This window comes from Oncorhynchus clarkii, chromosome 29 (assembly GCF_045791955.1).
Source record: "Oncorhynchus clarkii lewisi isolate Uvic-CL-2024 chromosome 29, UVic_Ocla_1.0, whole genome shotgun sequence".
NCBI classification, from domain to species: domain Eukaryota; kingdom Metazoa; phylum Chordata; class Actinopteri; order Salmoniformes; family Salmonidae; genus Oncorhynchus; species Oncorhynchus clarkii.
The window spans coordinates 14,212,617-14,227,686 of NC_092175.1; the positions used below are offsets into that span (position 1 = coordinate 14,212,617).

At 45.0% G+C, this 15,070-nt stretch overlaps 1 protein-coding gene across 4 annotated transcripts in view; it reads right to left on the reverse strand.

The window, feature by feature from the left end:
• Window positions 1–1,640: 1,640 nt before the first annotated feature.
• The window catches only part of LOC139388803 (microtubule-associated serine/threonine-protein kinase 3-like), a 149,142-nt gene continuing 135,712 nt past the window's right edge, over window positions 1,641–15,070 (reverse strand). For all 4 annotated transcript variants that reach the window (XM_071135734.1, XM_071135732.1, XM_071135736.1 and 1 more), the window contains 11 exons: window positions 12,948–13,049; window positions 10,904–11,026; window positions 10,490–10,602; window positions 9,643–9,764; window positions 9,200–9,414; window positions 8,775–8,975; window positions 7,765–7,991; window positions 7,396–7,518; window positions 6,972–7,108; window positions 5,813–5,997; window positions 1,641–5,629 (listed from right to left, as the gene is read on the reverse strand). In XM_071135734.1, coding sequence (XP_070991835.1) covers window positions 1,719–5,629; window positions 5,813–5,997; window positions 6,972–7,108; window positions 7,396–7,518; window positions 7,765–7,991; window positions 8,775–8,975; window positions 9,200–9,414; window positions 9,643–9,764; window positions 10,490–10,602; window positions 10,904–11,026; window positions 12,948–13,049 — 5,459 coding nt within the window. In that variant the 3' untranslated portion in view covers window positions 1,641–1,718. The remainder of the gene's footprint in view (window positions 5,630–5,812; window positions 5,998–6,971; window positions 7,109–7,395; window positions 7,519–7,764; window positions 7,992–8,774; window positions 8,976–9,199; window positions 9,415–9,642; window positions 9,765–10,489; window positions 10,603–10,903; window positions 11,027–12,947; window positions 13,050–15,070) is intronic.

Genomic DNA, 15,070 nt, shown 5'->3' on the forward strand with positions numbered 1-15,070 from the left:
GGAGTTGAATGAAAATGACAAAAAAAACAAAAAAAAACAATACAAACAATAGAATACAACTTCAGAAGATTATCTGAAATCTAAATCTCTTGCAACCCTGACGTTTCCAATATATTTTCTAGACGTTTACTTGAACTTGAGCCCTTTTTTAATTTACCATACCCAAAAATGCATTTCCCATTGCATGAACATCTATATCGCACAAATATAAACAAAACTGGAAAACAACACCCAATAAGATGCAGATTACTCCTTAAAAACGGACTTTCAGAAATCTCTTCCACAGTGTGGCAAACATACTAAGAATTGTTGGTTCATTCCATCAACTCATTGAGCTTGCATTCTACACATTGTCATAATAACATACATATTTTCTCAGTGAAATATTCAAATTTATTGGGCTCAGTGAAATATTCCAGTGTATTACAATTCTTCATACATTATGGCAAAATCGAGATTGAACACATTCTTGGGAACCACTTGCCTCTTTCAGTTTTTTATTTGTTTATTTTCAACACTACATTTTTGAGGAAAAGCACAATTGCCCATTTATGCTTTATTTCTATTCAAGTACAATTCAGAACATATCGGAACTGTTAAAATTACCATGTTAGAGAGGATGTATTTTGGATAGGTATAGATAGACATTATGTTAGCTTATTCTAGACCACAGAATTATCAAGCAGAACATAATTCTGAAATGACATCACTGAGTATACAAACATGACATTGCAAAATATATACATATAAAACAAACACTTATATTTACTTAAGCCCATGTATCCCAATTTGTACAGTTAGTGTTGACATAATTACTTACAAGATATTGCATAAAAATCAAAGGTTAAGAAATGTAGAGATGTGAAAGGAATGTGAATTACAACACAACCTGCTAAGAACAGCAAGTTTTTTTTTATTCCCCATAACCCTAAGGCCTCATCCACTAAATATGATTCCAGAACCGTAAGATGATTCCATATTAAATAGTTCTAGGTAAGAAGTACAGAAAATAGTGCGTTACTTCTGTGCACCGCTATCCCAAAACCAAAAAAAAAAGCTAACTTCACTTCTTGGTAATAGAAAATTAAGAAAAAGCGACATAAGATAAAGTATCTAAACAAACTTGGTGATATTTGACTTCGGTATAACGAGTGTGAGTGAATGATCTGCATCAATATCACAATGCTTAAATGGTTGACTGGATGATGTGCCATGGCTACTGTGTTTTCAGCTCACATAACTCTTTGAGTGGGAGTGAAATGGACAGTTCAGTCTACACGCATCCAAAGTCTGCTACCTTTAACGTCAGGTGCTCTAAACCCAGTGCAATTCAATTCAACGTGCCCCCTGACATATTGATTGCTCATTGCACTCTGCTGTCAATTAAAAATAAAGCCCCCAATCAAATCACCAGATACAAATTTGACACCTTTGTTACACACAGCAGAGAACCACAAATGAGCAGCAAATCAGTTACATTCAGTCCAAAAACATTAGACATTTATTGTATCGACCAAGCATTCACAATCACCACCACACACACTCAGGATAACACACAAAAATCTGTCTCTCTCACGCAATATAAACACTGAAGTAACAGCTTCCCCGGTTCTCAAAAAAATAAGGCATGATGACACTACTAACAAAAACAAAAATGTTTTATTTCTGACATATCGCAAAAGCAAAGGTGGCTGCCGTCATATTTTTAAATCCAGCATTTACTTCCTGTTTGCGGGGCCACGTGGCAAATCCTTCGATTGCTTGTGTCGGGCCAAGTCTTTGTCTGAACCTGTGGCTTCTTTCACCACAGCAGCCACTCTTGAAATCTCTCTCTTGGTGTTTTTCTGTGCAGACGCTACCTCTTGAGCAGATTCCCCTTTCTTCTTGTCAGCCTGTTCTTTTCGGCTGGAGGTTACCTGCTTGTCAGAGTTAGTGACCCTTGGTTCAGCTGTGCTGAGTTTGGCCTGGGGGGTGCTGTTGCTGGGGGTGGTGGCTGCTGGCCCTGTGGCATCCACCCCACCCAGGCCCCTATAAGAGTCCAACCTAAGGCCTTCTGACCTAGGGGCTTCTTCCCTCGGCTTCTCCTGGTCCTCCCTAGAGGTCTGGACCACAGCCTCCTGTCCGGTGCTGCCGTTGGCCCTGCTTGAGAGAGTTCCACCTTTGGGTGGGTGTGCTTCTCTTCTCACTGCTGGGGCTGGCACCACTGGTAAAGGGGCGGATTGGGAGGGAGCACTGGACCAGGTCGGAGGCTCTTTCTGGGCTTGTCGGGTTGCAGCAAAGATATGGGCTGGCTCTTTCATGACAGTGGTAGCGTTTGGGGAAAGAGTTTTGTGAGGGGGTGATTTATGTTTTGAATCTATGATTTGTCTGACAACTGTTGAAGTAGTGATTTCCTTTTGTTTGGAGTTGATTGAGGTTGAGATAGAGGTTTTCTGAGGGGCTGATTTCTGTTTTGAGTCCAGGTTATCTTTAATGACTTGGGCTGGGGTTGGGGCAAAGGTGTGGGGTTCTGGTTCTTTCTGTTTCTTTCTTGGGTCAGAGTTTTGTCTGACAACTGGAGTTAGGGCAGGAATTTGGGACAAAGATTCCTTTAGTTTGGAGACTGAACTTTCTTTGACATGGCTTTGGACTGAGGTTTTGAGTAGGGGATCTTTCTGTTTTGAGTCTGGGATTTCTTTGACCATTGAGACCGAGGTTTTCTGAGATGACTCTTGCGGTTTTGAATCCAGGCTCACTTTGACGACTGGGGCCGTGGCTGGAGTTTTCGCTTCATACATCCCCCTCTCCTCCTCTGTCTTCCCAAAAGTTTGTGAAGTGAGAGGTGAGTCAGATCTTGGCTTAGTTTTGGGATTGAAGATCGTTTGTTTTGTTGAAGCGGGACTTGGTGGGGACTGTTTCACTGTCCGCACAGGACTCGTCTCTTTGATATTTACATCAACAGTTTGCTTTTTAGTGATGGGTATTTCTGCCTCAAGAGCGCCTTTGACCCAAGCCTTTTCAGAAGGTCGATTTGTTAAAGATAACTGCTCTCGCTCTCCAGTCTTTGCATTGCTACCCTTCATCTTTGGTGAAGTGGGATCTTCTCTACTTTGCTTCGCTACACTACTATTTGCTACCTGACTGCTAAGGGTACAAGCATATTTTCTTTGATCACACCTTTGTGTTGCTTCTGTTTTACCAGTTGCATTGTACAACATTTCTTTCGCCAAAACACATTTTACATCCACTTTAGGACTTGTCTCTCTGACTTGGGTCATTTTATCTCTTCCTGCGTTTGCAGTTTGGAGCTCCTCAACAGCAGACACACTGGCAGGTTCATTGGCATTGTTTGGAACTGGCCTGTTTCTTTGAACCGTGTCGGGATTCTGGGTTTTCTCCGTGCCATGCCGTTTTTGAGAAGCTTGACCACTTGTTCGGTTCTTATCTCCAAGACTAGGTATTGGAGCAGGGATGGGCGATTGCATTGTGGTCCCTGTCGAGGGACTGCTGGATAACATCTGCTGCTTTGACAGGTATGGAGTCTGCTCTAAAATATATTGTACAAATGTAGTGATGCTACCTGTATTCTCAGCTGGTCCTTGTTTCTCATTGCTCTGCAGGTAACTGGGCCCTGACTGACAATCTGAACTTTGCTTCACTGGTACAGCTACATGAGGGGCAGTTGTATGAACCTCCACTTTTGGGGCAGGGACGGATGGTGCAGTCTTCCTGGGATTCCCTGGCTTTGCGGCGACAACTGTATCGGATGTCTTGGAGATGTGCTGTGCAGGAGCTGAAGTCTCTTGAGGTGGCTCCACCTCCTCCTCCTGGTCTTCGTTGCTGACCTCCCGTATGGAGGGTGTCTTCCCGCAGTGGGAAAAGTGGGCGCTGTGGCGGGATGTCCTATGATCGTGAGCTATCATACTGGACCTGCTCTCATGTTTCCCACCAAAGTCAGAGACCTCTGCCTTGGAGGAAGCCATAGGGGGTTCACTGTGACTAGGTCTGTCGTGTGGCATCTCACCACTGCTACTGCATTTAAACCCAGTGTTGGAAATACTAGCCTCTTTGGCGGGAACTGGGCTGCTGAGGGTCACAACAGCTGCAGGGCTTAGTATACTGGTGGGCGGGCTTTTCTGCTTGTCAGAGGGTTTGAGCAGGGGAATCAACACCTGCCGCTCAACTGGGCTTTGCAGCCATGTGGGTATCCCTATTGAGCCGCCATCGCTGTCAGCCAACTTGGAGAGGCAGGTGTCTGTTTTAGACACCCTTGGCCCGGAAAGAAGGCCAATGTCCAGGGTGCCCTCCAGGGGTTTGAGGGAGGAGACCAAACGCCCCTCCAGCTTGTATTCCGAGGAGGTCTTCCTGAGGGAGCCTTCATTGGAGGAGATGAGCTGGAGTTTCTCTACGGCGCTTCCCTCCCCCCTCCCAGAGAACATCTTGGGGTTCAGGCCCTCAGGGCTGGTGTGGACGCTGCTCATTGTACTTTTGATGTGGTCTAGAGCCAGCGCTGAGTCCAGCTGCAGACTCTTGGAACGTATGGAGCTAAAATGGAGGCTCTCATGAATGCCGGGAGAGAGCCGACACATGCAGCCGTCTTCTCGCTCCTCGAACGACAGCCTCTTTCGGGCAAATTCCATGTTGGGGGCCTTGAAATCAAGCCTGTCTGGCTTACCGCTCTCTTTGCTCTGCCTGGACAGCTGCCACTCAGGCTTCTGGGGGCTCCAGTCAGGATGGATGGAGCACAGAGACGAGTCAGCGCTATTGCCCCCTAGTGGTTCGGGGGTGCCATCACCGGCACGCGTGTTCAGCTTCTTATACAGAACATCTTTTAGGGTGAAGCTGGCAGCTTTGCCTTCCAGTGAGACTGTATCTGAGCCTTGGCTTCTGCCCTGGCATCTTCCTCCTTCAGCACCAGATGTATCAGACTCCTGTAGAGCGTCCTGCTTCTGCAGGGATTCTCGCCTCTCTGACCAGTCCTGTTTCTTCATCACCCCCTTGGCTTTTAGTTTCTCCTTGTCCAGCTCTTCCATAGACTCCTGCCGACCCATCTTGCGGCCAACGGGCCTCTTGAGGCAGCCCTGCTCAGCCGGCCGGACCCGGGTGATGGCCGGAGGCTCGCTGGGCGTCTCCTCCACACTCTGCAGGGTGTGGTGGTCCATGTCCCCAGGACGCACCTCCTCTCCCAGGGCCTCTTCCTGGGTCACCTCCAGGCTGTGCTTCCTGGAACACAGGTGCTTCTTGTCACCCGTGTAGGAGGGTGACAGCTTCTCCTCCGACTGCACCCGCTGGAGGAGCGGCGAGCGGGGCGGCTCCGCACTCTTGGGCCGTACCATGTGGCGGACAATGGTGGGGGGAGAGTGCATCTTGACTGGGAAGGCCTGAGTGGTCTTGGAGATCCCCATGGTCCCATGGCTGAGTAAGGGAGATGGTGAGCGCTGCGGGGAGGTGGGCTGGGGGGTCGGAGATGGGGTGCGGGCCAGCGGGGAGAGGGGAATGCTGCCGGCGGACTTGCGACGGCCCTGTCGGAGCCTCTGGCCCGTCAGTTTGGGGCCCAGGCCGTGGAGGGTGCTGGGACGAATGTGGCCGGAGCCTGCGGGGGAGTTTGGAGCGCTGGAGCTCGGGGAGCTACTCTGAGAGGAGTTGCCACCTGGAAACACAAGAGGGAAGGACGTTATTCAACTAATAATCTTTTATAGTGGTAAATATTGTACACCTTCATTTAAGAAACAATGATTGTTTCACTGATAAACACTGCTCAATTCTAAAATGTATTTTATTGTGTACATTTAATTTATTCCATCGAATGTGAACGATTGACAGTCTATCTCACCTGACTGGTTGAAGTCGGGGGTGGGTCGGAAGGCTGCGGTGGGGGAGCGGGGGGACAGGCTGTGGGTAGGAGACCCTGGGAGACTCTCCCCAGAGGACAGGGAGCGGTTGAGAGAGGAGAAACTACGGCTGGTCTGCAGCAGAGGGGAGGGCTGCATGGCAAAACGCCTGAACACAGACCGCCGCCTGGAGAGAGAGGAGAGAAGACGACGTCAGTCTACCAGCATGAGGCCCAGAAACTCACTAGAATGTATTTGTGGTCTAGACTCTAGAGAGCGTCTAATCTAAGAAAACTATCCTTAAAAATGTGTTATAACTTAAAAAAATAAATAAATAACTGTCCTCTCACTGTCAAATGCGTTTATTTTCCGCAAACTTAACATGTGTAAATATTTGTATGAACATAACAAGATTCATCTGGGACCTGTTGGATTGGAGGGTGAGGGCTAGGGCCATTCCTCCCAGAAATGTCCGGGAACTTGCAGGTGCCTTGGTGGAAAAGTGGGGTAACATCTCACAGCAAGAACCAGCAAATCTGGTGCAGTCCATGAGGAGGAGATGCACTGCAGTACTTAATGCAGCTGCTGGCCACACCAGATACTGACTGTTACTTTTGATTTTGACCCCCCCTTTGTTCAGGGGCACATTATTCAATTTGTGTTAGTCACATGTCTGTGGAACTTGTTCAGTTTATGTCTCGGTTGTTGAATATTGTTATGTTCATAGAAATATTTACACATGTTAAGTTTATGGAAAATAAATGCAGTTGACAGTTTTTTTTGTTTTTTTTTGCTGAGTTATGATCATTGTTCTTAAATGGTGGTATAACAATGTTTATGTTCTTGAGTAACCAATAAAACCATTCAGTCAATCAAAAATGAAAGCCACAGTGAGATCTTTGGAATGAAAAACTTGACCGACAGTGGTGATGAGAGTTGTCGTTGTCTAGTAGTGACAGGGGGGAATTTTAGCACTGTTGCAAGGAGCCACAGCTACACCCTGTGGTTATACTGTATATGACAAAACCTGAAAACGCTTGCTGTACAAGCTTAATAGTGACCTCTACAGAGCACACTGTATAGAGACCTAGATCTAGTTCATTGGTTCATATCTAATAATGAAATGGTTTCTCATATAGAAAACAACAAAGCCAAACATGCCTTTCTTGCGTCTTCTCCTTCTTGGGCTTCTTGGTGCGTCGGATCATCTTGCTCCTGCAGCTGTTCCTCCTGGCAGGCCCTGTTTTGATGGAGGTGTTCTCAAACGGTGTGGTGGAGATGGCCACCTTACTGCCACTCTGGAAAGGAAGCAGATACATGGACACATAAGATAAACTGGCCCAAAATGAGTGTTAAGTTAGAAACAGGGTTGGAAATAAAAAAAATTGTTGGCTGGACTACTGTAAATGAAATTACCGGTAGATAAACAATGTGTGCTCTATCATGAGAATATCAAGTTGCAAACTAGAAATACCTTTAAAATATACCTTATGCTTATACGATTACGTCACTACCCTTTGTGGACAATTGTTACTAGCAGTTACAGTACATCTGATGAAAGCTTTATATCCAATGGTTCTCTGACCTTGAGCAGCAGTTCCACCACCTCAGTGTGGACCAGGCCGTGGACCGGCTCTCCATTCACATGAGTGATGAGGTCACCAGCTTTCAGCCCCGCCTTCAGGGCCGGACCCGGGTCCTCCACATTCTAAACACATAGAAACACAGTTAGCTACTTGTATCTATCATCACTCAATAATGAGATCATATTGCAGTACAAAAACAAAACATTGTTTCCCATGGTACAGGTTTAATTGAATACAGCCACTTAACGTATTATTCAATATCCAATGACACGGATGAAAGTGACCAACAGAAATGTACTGTATTACCGGTACTTCATTAGCTATTTGACTGTGTATGTCCCAACATGGTGAAACAAGGCTGTTCTTACTAAGACCGTGTGGTAGACAGTGTAGACATCACGGTCGCAGGCGTACACCGGGATGGCCCGCAGCGTGAAACCAAACTTCTTCCCCGAGCTGTGGATGATGATTGGCTGCCGAGGGCAGATGACGCAGAGCGAGGAGTCTCGGCTGGGGGAGGAGTCACGAGAAGATGGGTCCGAAGAGAGGGAGTAGGGGGATATGGGGCTGGCCAGAGGGGATACCCCGAAGATATCTGGAACAATAAGACGGACAAATAAATGTCATTATTTTGAATGGTTAAAAATGGCTGTAAATATCACAAAGCATGTAAGATAACTGGAAGAATGAGAAAGACATTTCTAATGATATCTGTACCAATATGAGACACACATTAATGAAAGGCTTTTACTAGGGGAAATAATGTGGCCATTGTGATACAATCAAGAGACTAATCTGGGCATCTACCAGATAGTGTGAAAGCTAAATAAGTGTTGCCATAAACGTTTTTTGAATAGCACACCATCAATTTGAATTCTAAAAATTCTTCAAACCAAAAACCCAGTGGAGGTTCATTTAAAGGTAAAAACACAGACACACATACAAAGACCGCTACTGTCATTTCTATTGACCTGTTTCCAGTGGCAATCCCCTCAGTACCCAGCTGTTCCTATAAAGCCTGGGAGCCATGAATTACTGTGTCCCTGCTGGGAGTGAGCCCTAAGGGATTTACTCCCCTCCCAACAGTGGAAGGGCCTCTCAGCTCACCACCGAGTTAGTGGCTCCTCTTCTGGGCTACTGCGCACACAGCCACTCCATAAAATGGAGCCTCATCCCAGCAGGAGCTGTGCCAATTTCACACAGATCTTTCATCTCGGCATCTTTCATCTCTTTCACACTCCTCTCTCGAAATCCATCGCTCTAATTCTAATTATGTGCTCACGCTTACTCCTCATCCTGTCCTCTAACCTCCTCTAAATCGAAATGCTAGAGATCACAGGGGTTGTGTGTGTGTGTGTGTGTGTGTGTGTCCTCTCACCTCCAGGGATCATGAGGGAGAGGGCACTAGCTGAGACAGACTTGGAAACTTTGGCAACACCACCATGCTTATCCCCATGTCCATCGGGCTGCAGGCCGCCATGCTGCCCTCCCAGGTCCATGGGAGTCTTGGAGGAGGAGTCAGGGCTGTCTATGCCCTCATCCCTGGAAGGAAGCGGGTCCAGGTGCTCTGAGAAACTACCTACAGACCAAAGAAGAACAGGATACAATTATGTCCAAAATGTTCCATACATGTTTTGTTACAATCAAGCACATTAAAAACCTTGAACCATATCATAACTTTGTTTTGCTTTTGAATACCAGTTGAACCCACAGTCTTAAACACCCAACATGATGCCCATATCTAGCATTATCCCTACATCTTCTACCAGCTCTAACCAGTGCTCTAGGCCCAGGCCTCCATACCAGAGAGAGTAGCCCCGCTGTGGGTGCTCCCGGGGGTGGTTGCGTCAGCCTCGTCCTCTCCGACGGAGAAGGCCACCTTGCTGGGGTCCTCCAGGACCAGGGACTCCTCATCTCCGTCCTCTGCCTCGGCCGAGATGGCAAACTTGGGGAGCAGGCCGGGGGGGCGAAGGCCCATGCTAGTGCTCTCTGTGTCCGAGGATCGGGACAGGGTGTGCCTGAGGGGAGAAAATGGAAATGGGTAAATATCAACCACCCTCAGAAAAGAAACATTCAAAACATACTAGTTTACTGTATTATAATTGTTGTACTGACTAATTGGGTTATGCATTGCAAGTGTAATGGTGATGAGAACTGAATGAATAGTGAACCAAAAGGTGTGTGAAAACAATAGATGGTCATTAATCAGAGTTTGAGTGTAACAGAAGGGACATTGTGAAGCGTACATTTCAGTGAACTCCGGTGTCCAGCTCAGAGAGTCCACAGTCAGAGAGCTCTCACTCTTCTTCTCCTCCGTCTCGCCCTTCTCCTCCAGCTGGCCACGGGACAGGTCCAAACTGCTGTACACCTACACACCACACAGACCGAGAGACCGACACATGCAGGGACAGACACACAGACAGAGACCTTACAGACTGTCCTCATAGAGGAAAAAAAAATACTGTACACCTAAACACATCACTCACAAATATATCCATTCATAGTATGAAAAAGTTGGGACAGACCTTGATACTATAGAAAACAGGCAGTGATTCCAAAATAGCGGCAGCAGCCATTGCTTAGACTGCTAGGCTGTGCACTATAAACTGGTGGGTCGTGGTGGATCACGGAACAAAAACTCTTCCTCAGCCATTCTCCTGCCTTCGAAGGCACATTGTTTTCAGAGGCAGAGCATACTGCAATGCAGCACAACAACGCGCACGTGTTGGCATTGTGTTCTACGTTCTCCCAAAATAGATCTGATTTGCAGCAGAACATTTATGCAAAGCTGAGACTTACATTACATGATGTAGGGGGTTGGGGTAAAGATGCATAGCATGTCTTATGGACCAAACCAAGTCTGTTCCATATGAAATCTTACATGTTGAGTTAACACTGAAAGCATTCCAGATGTTCCATCATCATTCCATCATTTTCTGTTTAAGGTAACGACCTCATTGATACACAATTGGCTTTCCATTATAAGGAGTGATATGGAAGTGTGCGAGCAGTGATGCCTTGAGTGAATGCTTTGTGACTTACCGAGAGAGTGAGAGAAACAGCGACAGAGCGAGAGAAAGAAAGAGAACACACCTTGGAGAACCTGTGAGAGCAGGAGGAGAACTGTCGTAGCTCCACATTGAAGTCTTCATCATTCGTATCCTCCTCCTCCTCCGTCTCCAGGTGATGGTACCTATCTGATCGAGCTGTGGGGGGAAAAAAAACTTTCAATTTTGAAGTAGCTGTATTGTATAGTATAGATTACTGTACTTTTTAATAGCAGGAAGTAGACTAGACTCACTGTCGAAATAGCTGTATTCTATAGTAGATTACTGTACTTTTTAAGAGCAGGAAGTAGACTAGACTCACTGTTGAAGTAGCTGTATTCTATAGTAGATTACTGTACTTTTTAAGAGCAGGAAGTAGACTAGACTCACTGTCGAAGTAGCTGTATTTTATAGTATAGATTACTGTACTTTTTAAGAGCAGGAAGTAGACTAGACTCACTGTCGAAGTAGCTGGTGTCGTCCTCTGACTCCAGCTGAGGGATGAACTCAGCCTTCTGTCTCAGCAGACTGTCCCAGTCCAGAGTGTGGAAGAACTGGTGGTGCTTCACCTCATACGCACCGCCTAAGGAAGGATGCACAAACACATTATGAACAGACACATATAACCTGACAGAGCTTGAGAGAATATGCAGAGAAGAATGGGAGAAACTCCCCAAATACAGGTGTGCCAAGCTTGTAGTGTCATACACAAGAAGGCTCGAGGCTGTAATCGCTGCCAAAGGTGCTTCAACAAAGTACTGAGTAAAGGGTCTGAATACTTATGTAAATGTACTGTTTTTTTGTTTTAAGCTTTGTCATTATGGCGTATTGATGAGGGGGCAATTTTTTTTGAATCCATTTTAGAATAAGGTTGTAACGTAACAAAATGTGGAAAAAGTCAAGGGGTCTGAATACTTTATGAATGCACTGTACACACACGCATACACACAGTGGTGTAAAGTACTTAAGAAAAATACTTTGAAGTACGACTTAAGTAGTGTTTTGTTGTATCTGTACTTTACTATGTCTTTTTCGGACAATTTCTACTTTTACTTAACTACATTCCTAAAGAAAATAATTATCTTTTTACTCCATACATTTTCCCTGACACCCACAAGTATTTGTTATATTTTGAATGCTGAGCAGAACAGGAAAAGTGTTCAATTCACACGCTTATCAAGAGAACATCCATGGCATCGCTACTGCCTTTGATCTGGCGGTCTCACTGAACACACAAATTATGTCTAAGTGTTGGAGTGTGCCCCTGGCTTTCCGTACAATACAAAAAAACAAGAAAAAGGCGCCATCTGGTTTGCTTAATATAAGGAATTTTAAATTATTTGTACTTTTACTTTTGATACTTAAGTATATTTAAAACCAAATACTTTTAGACTTTTACTCAAGTAGTATTTTACTCTGTGACTCAAATGACTCTCACTTGAGTCATTTTCTATTTAGGTATCTTTACTTCTACTCAAGTATGGCAAATGGGGTACTTTTTCCACCTCTGCATACACAAACAGACTCACAGAGATGGACACAGATATCTTGCACACATAGTCCTACTGCAAGTACCAACATACAAACTTCTGGTCCATTCAAGACAAAAGTTGACATTGGACAGCGGTGCCACTGACCCAACACAGAAGGAAATGCAGACGCTAACATTTCATCCTCTTTTTTACTGGCCAGCACCCAAAAGTGACATCACCAGCCATCAATTATGCAGTGCAATTTCCTGCCGGTGACCTTTGAGGAAGAGACGGAGGGCCGCCGATGAATAGTTCGACCCCAACCTCTGGATCTGATGAATACAGTGCTGTGCAGGAGACAAAGGCTACGTCCCAAATGGCACCCGATTCCCTTCACGGTGCACTACTTTTGACCAGAGCCCTATATAGCAAATAGGGTGCCATTTAAGACACAGTGGGGAGCCCGTGGCTTCATCTCAGGTCAGGGACAATGTTTATGATTCGCAGACGCTGAAGATGCGTGACCTTGCCCGGGTCGACATTCGAGGTGGCCCGGGAGGAATTATTGTAATTGGGGAAAGGAAAAGGTGAGGCAGCGGGGTTTTGTGATAAACTGTTCCGCCCATTTGTTTGATCCCATTTGTCCAGCCTTGTATCTTTAAATAACGGGCTGTGCTGAGAAGGCACCAAGAGAGTTATGACAATAACCACTGTCTGTACCTGGACAGTTTTAACTGAGGGGAGAGGACGCTCCCTGGTAGGTCATAACTGTTAGTAAACCTTTGAACACCTTCAACCTCTAATAATAGAAAACATTTCATTTCCTGTACCCTGTGCTGAGTTTCAACAAATTAAACGTAGCCCCAATAAATCCAATATTTTGCCTGACTCACATAAATATGGGGCCGACTCTAACCGTAATCTGCTTGGTGGATGTGAAACCAGGCCACCCTAGTACAGCTTGGTTTGGTTTGGTAGAGTGAAAAAGGTATTTGTATGTGGCATGTGTTGTGCACAACTTGTGCCTCCTACCTGTTCCCATTCTCTCCAGAGGGTTCTGTCTGAGTAGCAGGGTGATCAGTTCCTGGGAGTCGGCAGGGGGAGCATCTTCTCCTTCCGGCCAGTTGATCTCATCTTGGAAACGACAACACACTCAGTTATAGTTAGTACTTAGCAAAATCCCACAGACAACACATACAGAGTTAGCTAGAAGTTAGCAACAATATCCCACACAGAAAAACCAACTGAGTTGACTAGCCGTTAGCAATATCCCATAGAAACACACACCGAGTTAGCTAGCCATTAGCACTATCCCATAGACAACACATACGGAGTTAGCAGTTAGCCACATTTAACAGTCCCACAGTCAATCTGATTAATGCATGTCATTGAGAGTTTCCTCAGACAAAAGGGCATATTGTTATTCACACCATTGAATTTGGAAATTGGCGATCTTCACTCCCTCAAGGATGAGATTAAATTCATGATTGTCTGTTCTCCAGTACTGGAATAATATGTATTATCCAGGTCTGAATTTTTTTTATAATTACAATGCCTTCAGAAAGTATTCATACCCTTCGACTTATCCACGTGACTCGTTTCAGGAAAAAAATGTCGCGCCATTTTTTTATTTATTTTTATTATCAAAATGCGTTTTTAGGCAGAAATGCCTTCTGGAACATGTGAACTTCATGTGCCTTAATAATAAACTTGTATGCCATCTGTAAATATTAATAAAATTGTTAAATTACGAGCCTAGTTGGTTTAGCCACAAAAAAAGACAACAACCATCCCGCCAGCCATGATCGGCCTAGGTAATGAGTAGGCTCGTAGGCTCGACATGCAGAGAGATGAGTTCGAATTGATCTGCCATGTAGCTCGCTGCTGTCTATAACATGAGCTGGTCATTATGTGTAGGTAATAATTTATAATCTGCTAACACTGCATAAGTGTTGCTCTCCACTTTCTGGAAAACCCGAGTTTTGAAGGCAGTGGAATTAAAGTATGATAGCTAAGGAGATGGATATAATTCTGGCGTTTGATTGCAAATATGCAGACGGAGTCAAAAAGAGAACTGTTGTATAAAACACCTGACTCTGGATTACGTCTTCAAACTAAGGGTAACCATGGCATCCGTGAGAGAGAGGGAGAAGCGTCCATCCATGTTTACGGGTAAGATAGTCTAGCTAGCTACATTTTCAGATATGACATTTCTCATTTTGTCAGAAAGTCGTTATCATTTCAAGTTAAAGCCTACTGTTAGCTAGTTAGCTAACGTTAGCTGGCTAGTTAGCTAATGTTACGTGTATGATCTGTGTAGTAATATTATTCATATCTCTGAGCCATTTGCATTGCTAGTTATAGCCTAATGTTAGCTGGCTCAAATTGAACCTGGTTGGTTATCTACCTGCAGATTCATGCAGGGTAGTAACGTTATGAGATGGGATTATGGTTAATTGTTTAGCTTGCTAGCTAGCTACAAGTCTAAACAAAAGACTACATTATGCAAGTAACTATTTCAATAGAATGTTCATAATGTCACTGCAACAACTGTCGATAGACGTAGCTGGTAAATTTGCTCTGGCCATCTACTCCGATTTCAGAGCACTCCCGTCAGTGTGCCAGAGCGCAGAATAATTTACGAACGCTCAACACCCATTGAATAGGGCTTGTGTCACTAATCGTTGGCATAAAAATGTCAGTACATTTTTGCCAACAGCACAGTTGCAGTCACCAACGCTCTAGATAACGTAAAAACAGCCAAACAAGTTCTGCTAGAGTGAGTAAAATGGTCAGTGAGCTGTTCTCTCATTTGTGTCTGGAAGTAGCTAGCAAGCCAGCCAACGTTAGCCAGTTAGCTTGGGTGCTTGACTGCTGTTAGTCAGAATCCCCGGACCAACCCTTCTCCTCGTCCGGTGTGCGAGAGTGAAACGCTCTGAGTATACGAACGCCCAGAGCACACTCTGATTAAATTTACGAATACACCCGTAGTATAAGCCAGCCTTTAGTCTTGAAATATCTAGTTGTTTAGTACATAGCCTCACATGTGAATCCTTAAAGAGATGGGTGGGGCTGAAGCCTAAGAAGGTGTGAACGATGCTGAATGGGTGAAGATAAAGAAGAGCTTTCCAGTAGGTACCAATACATTTAAGGGA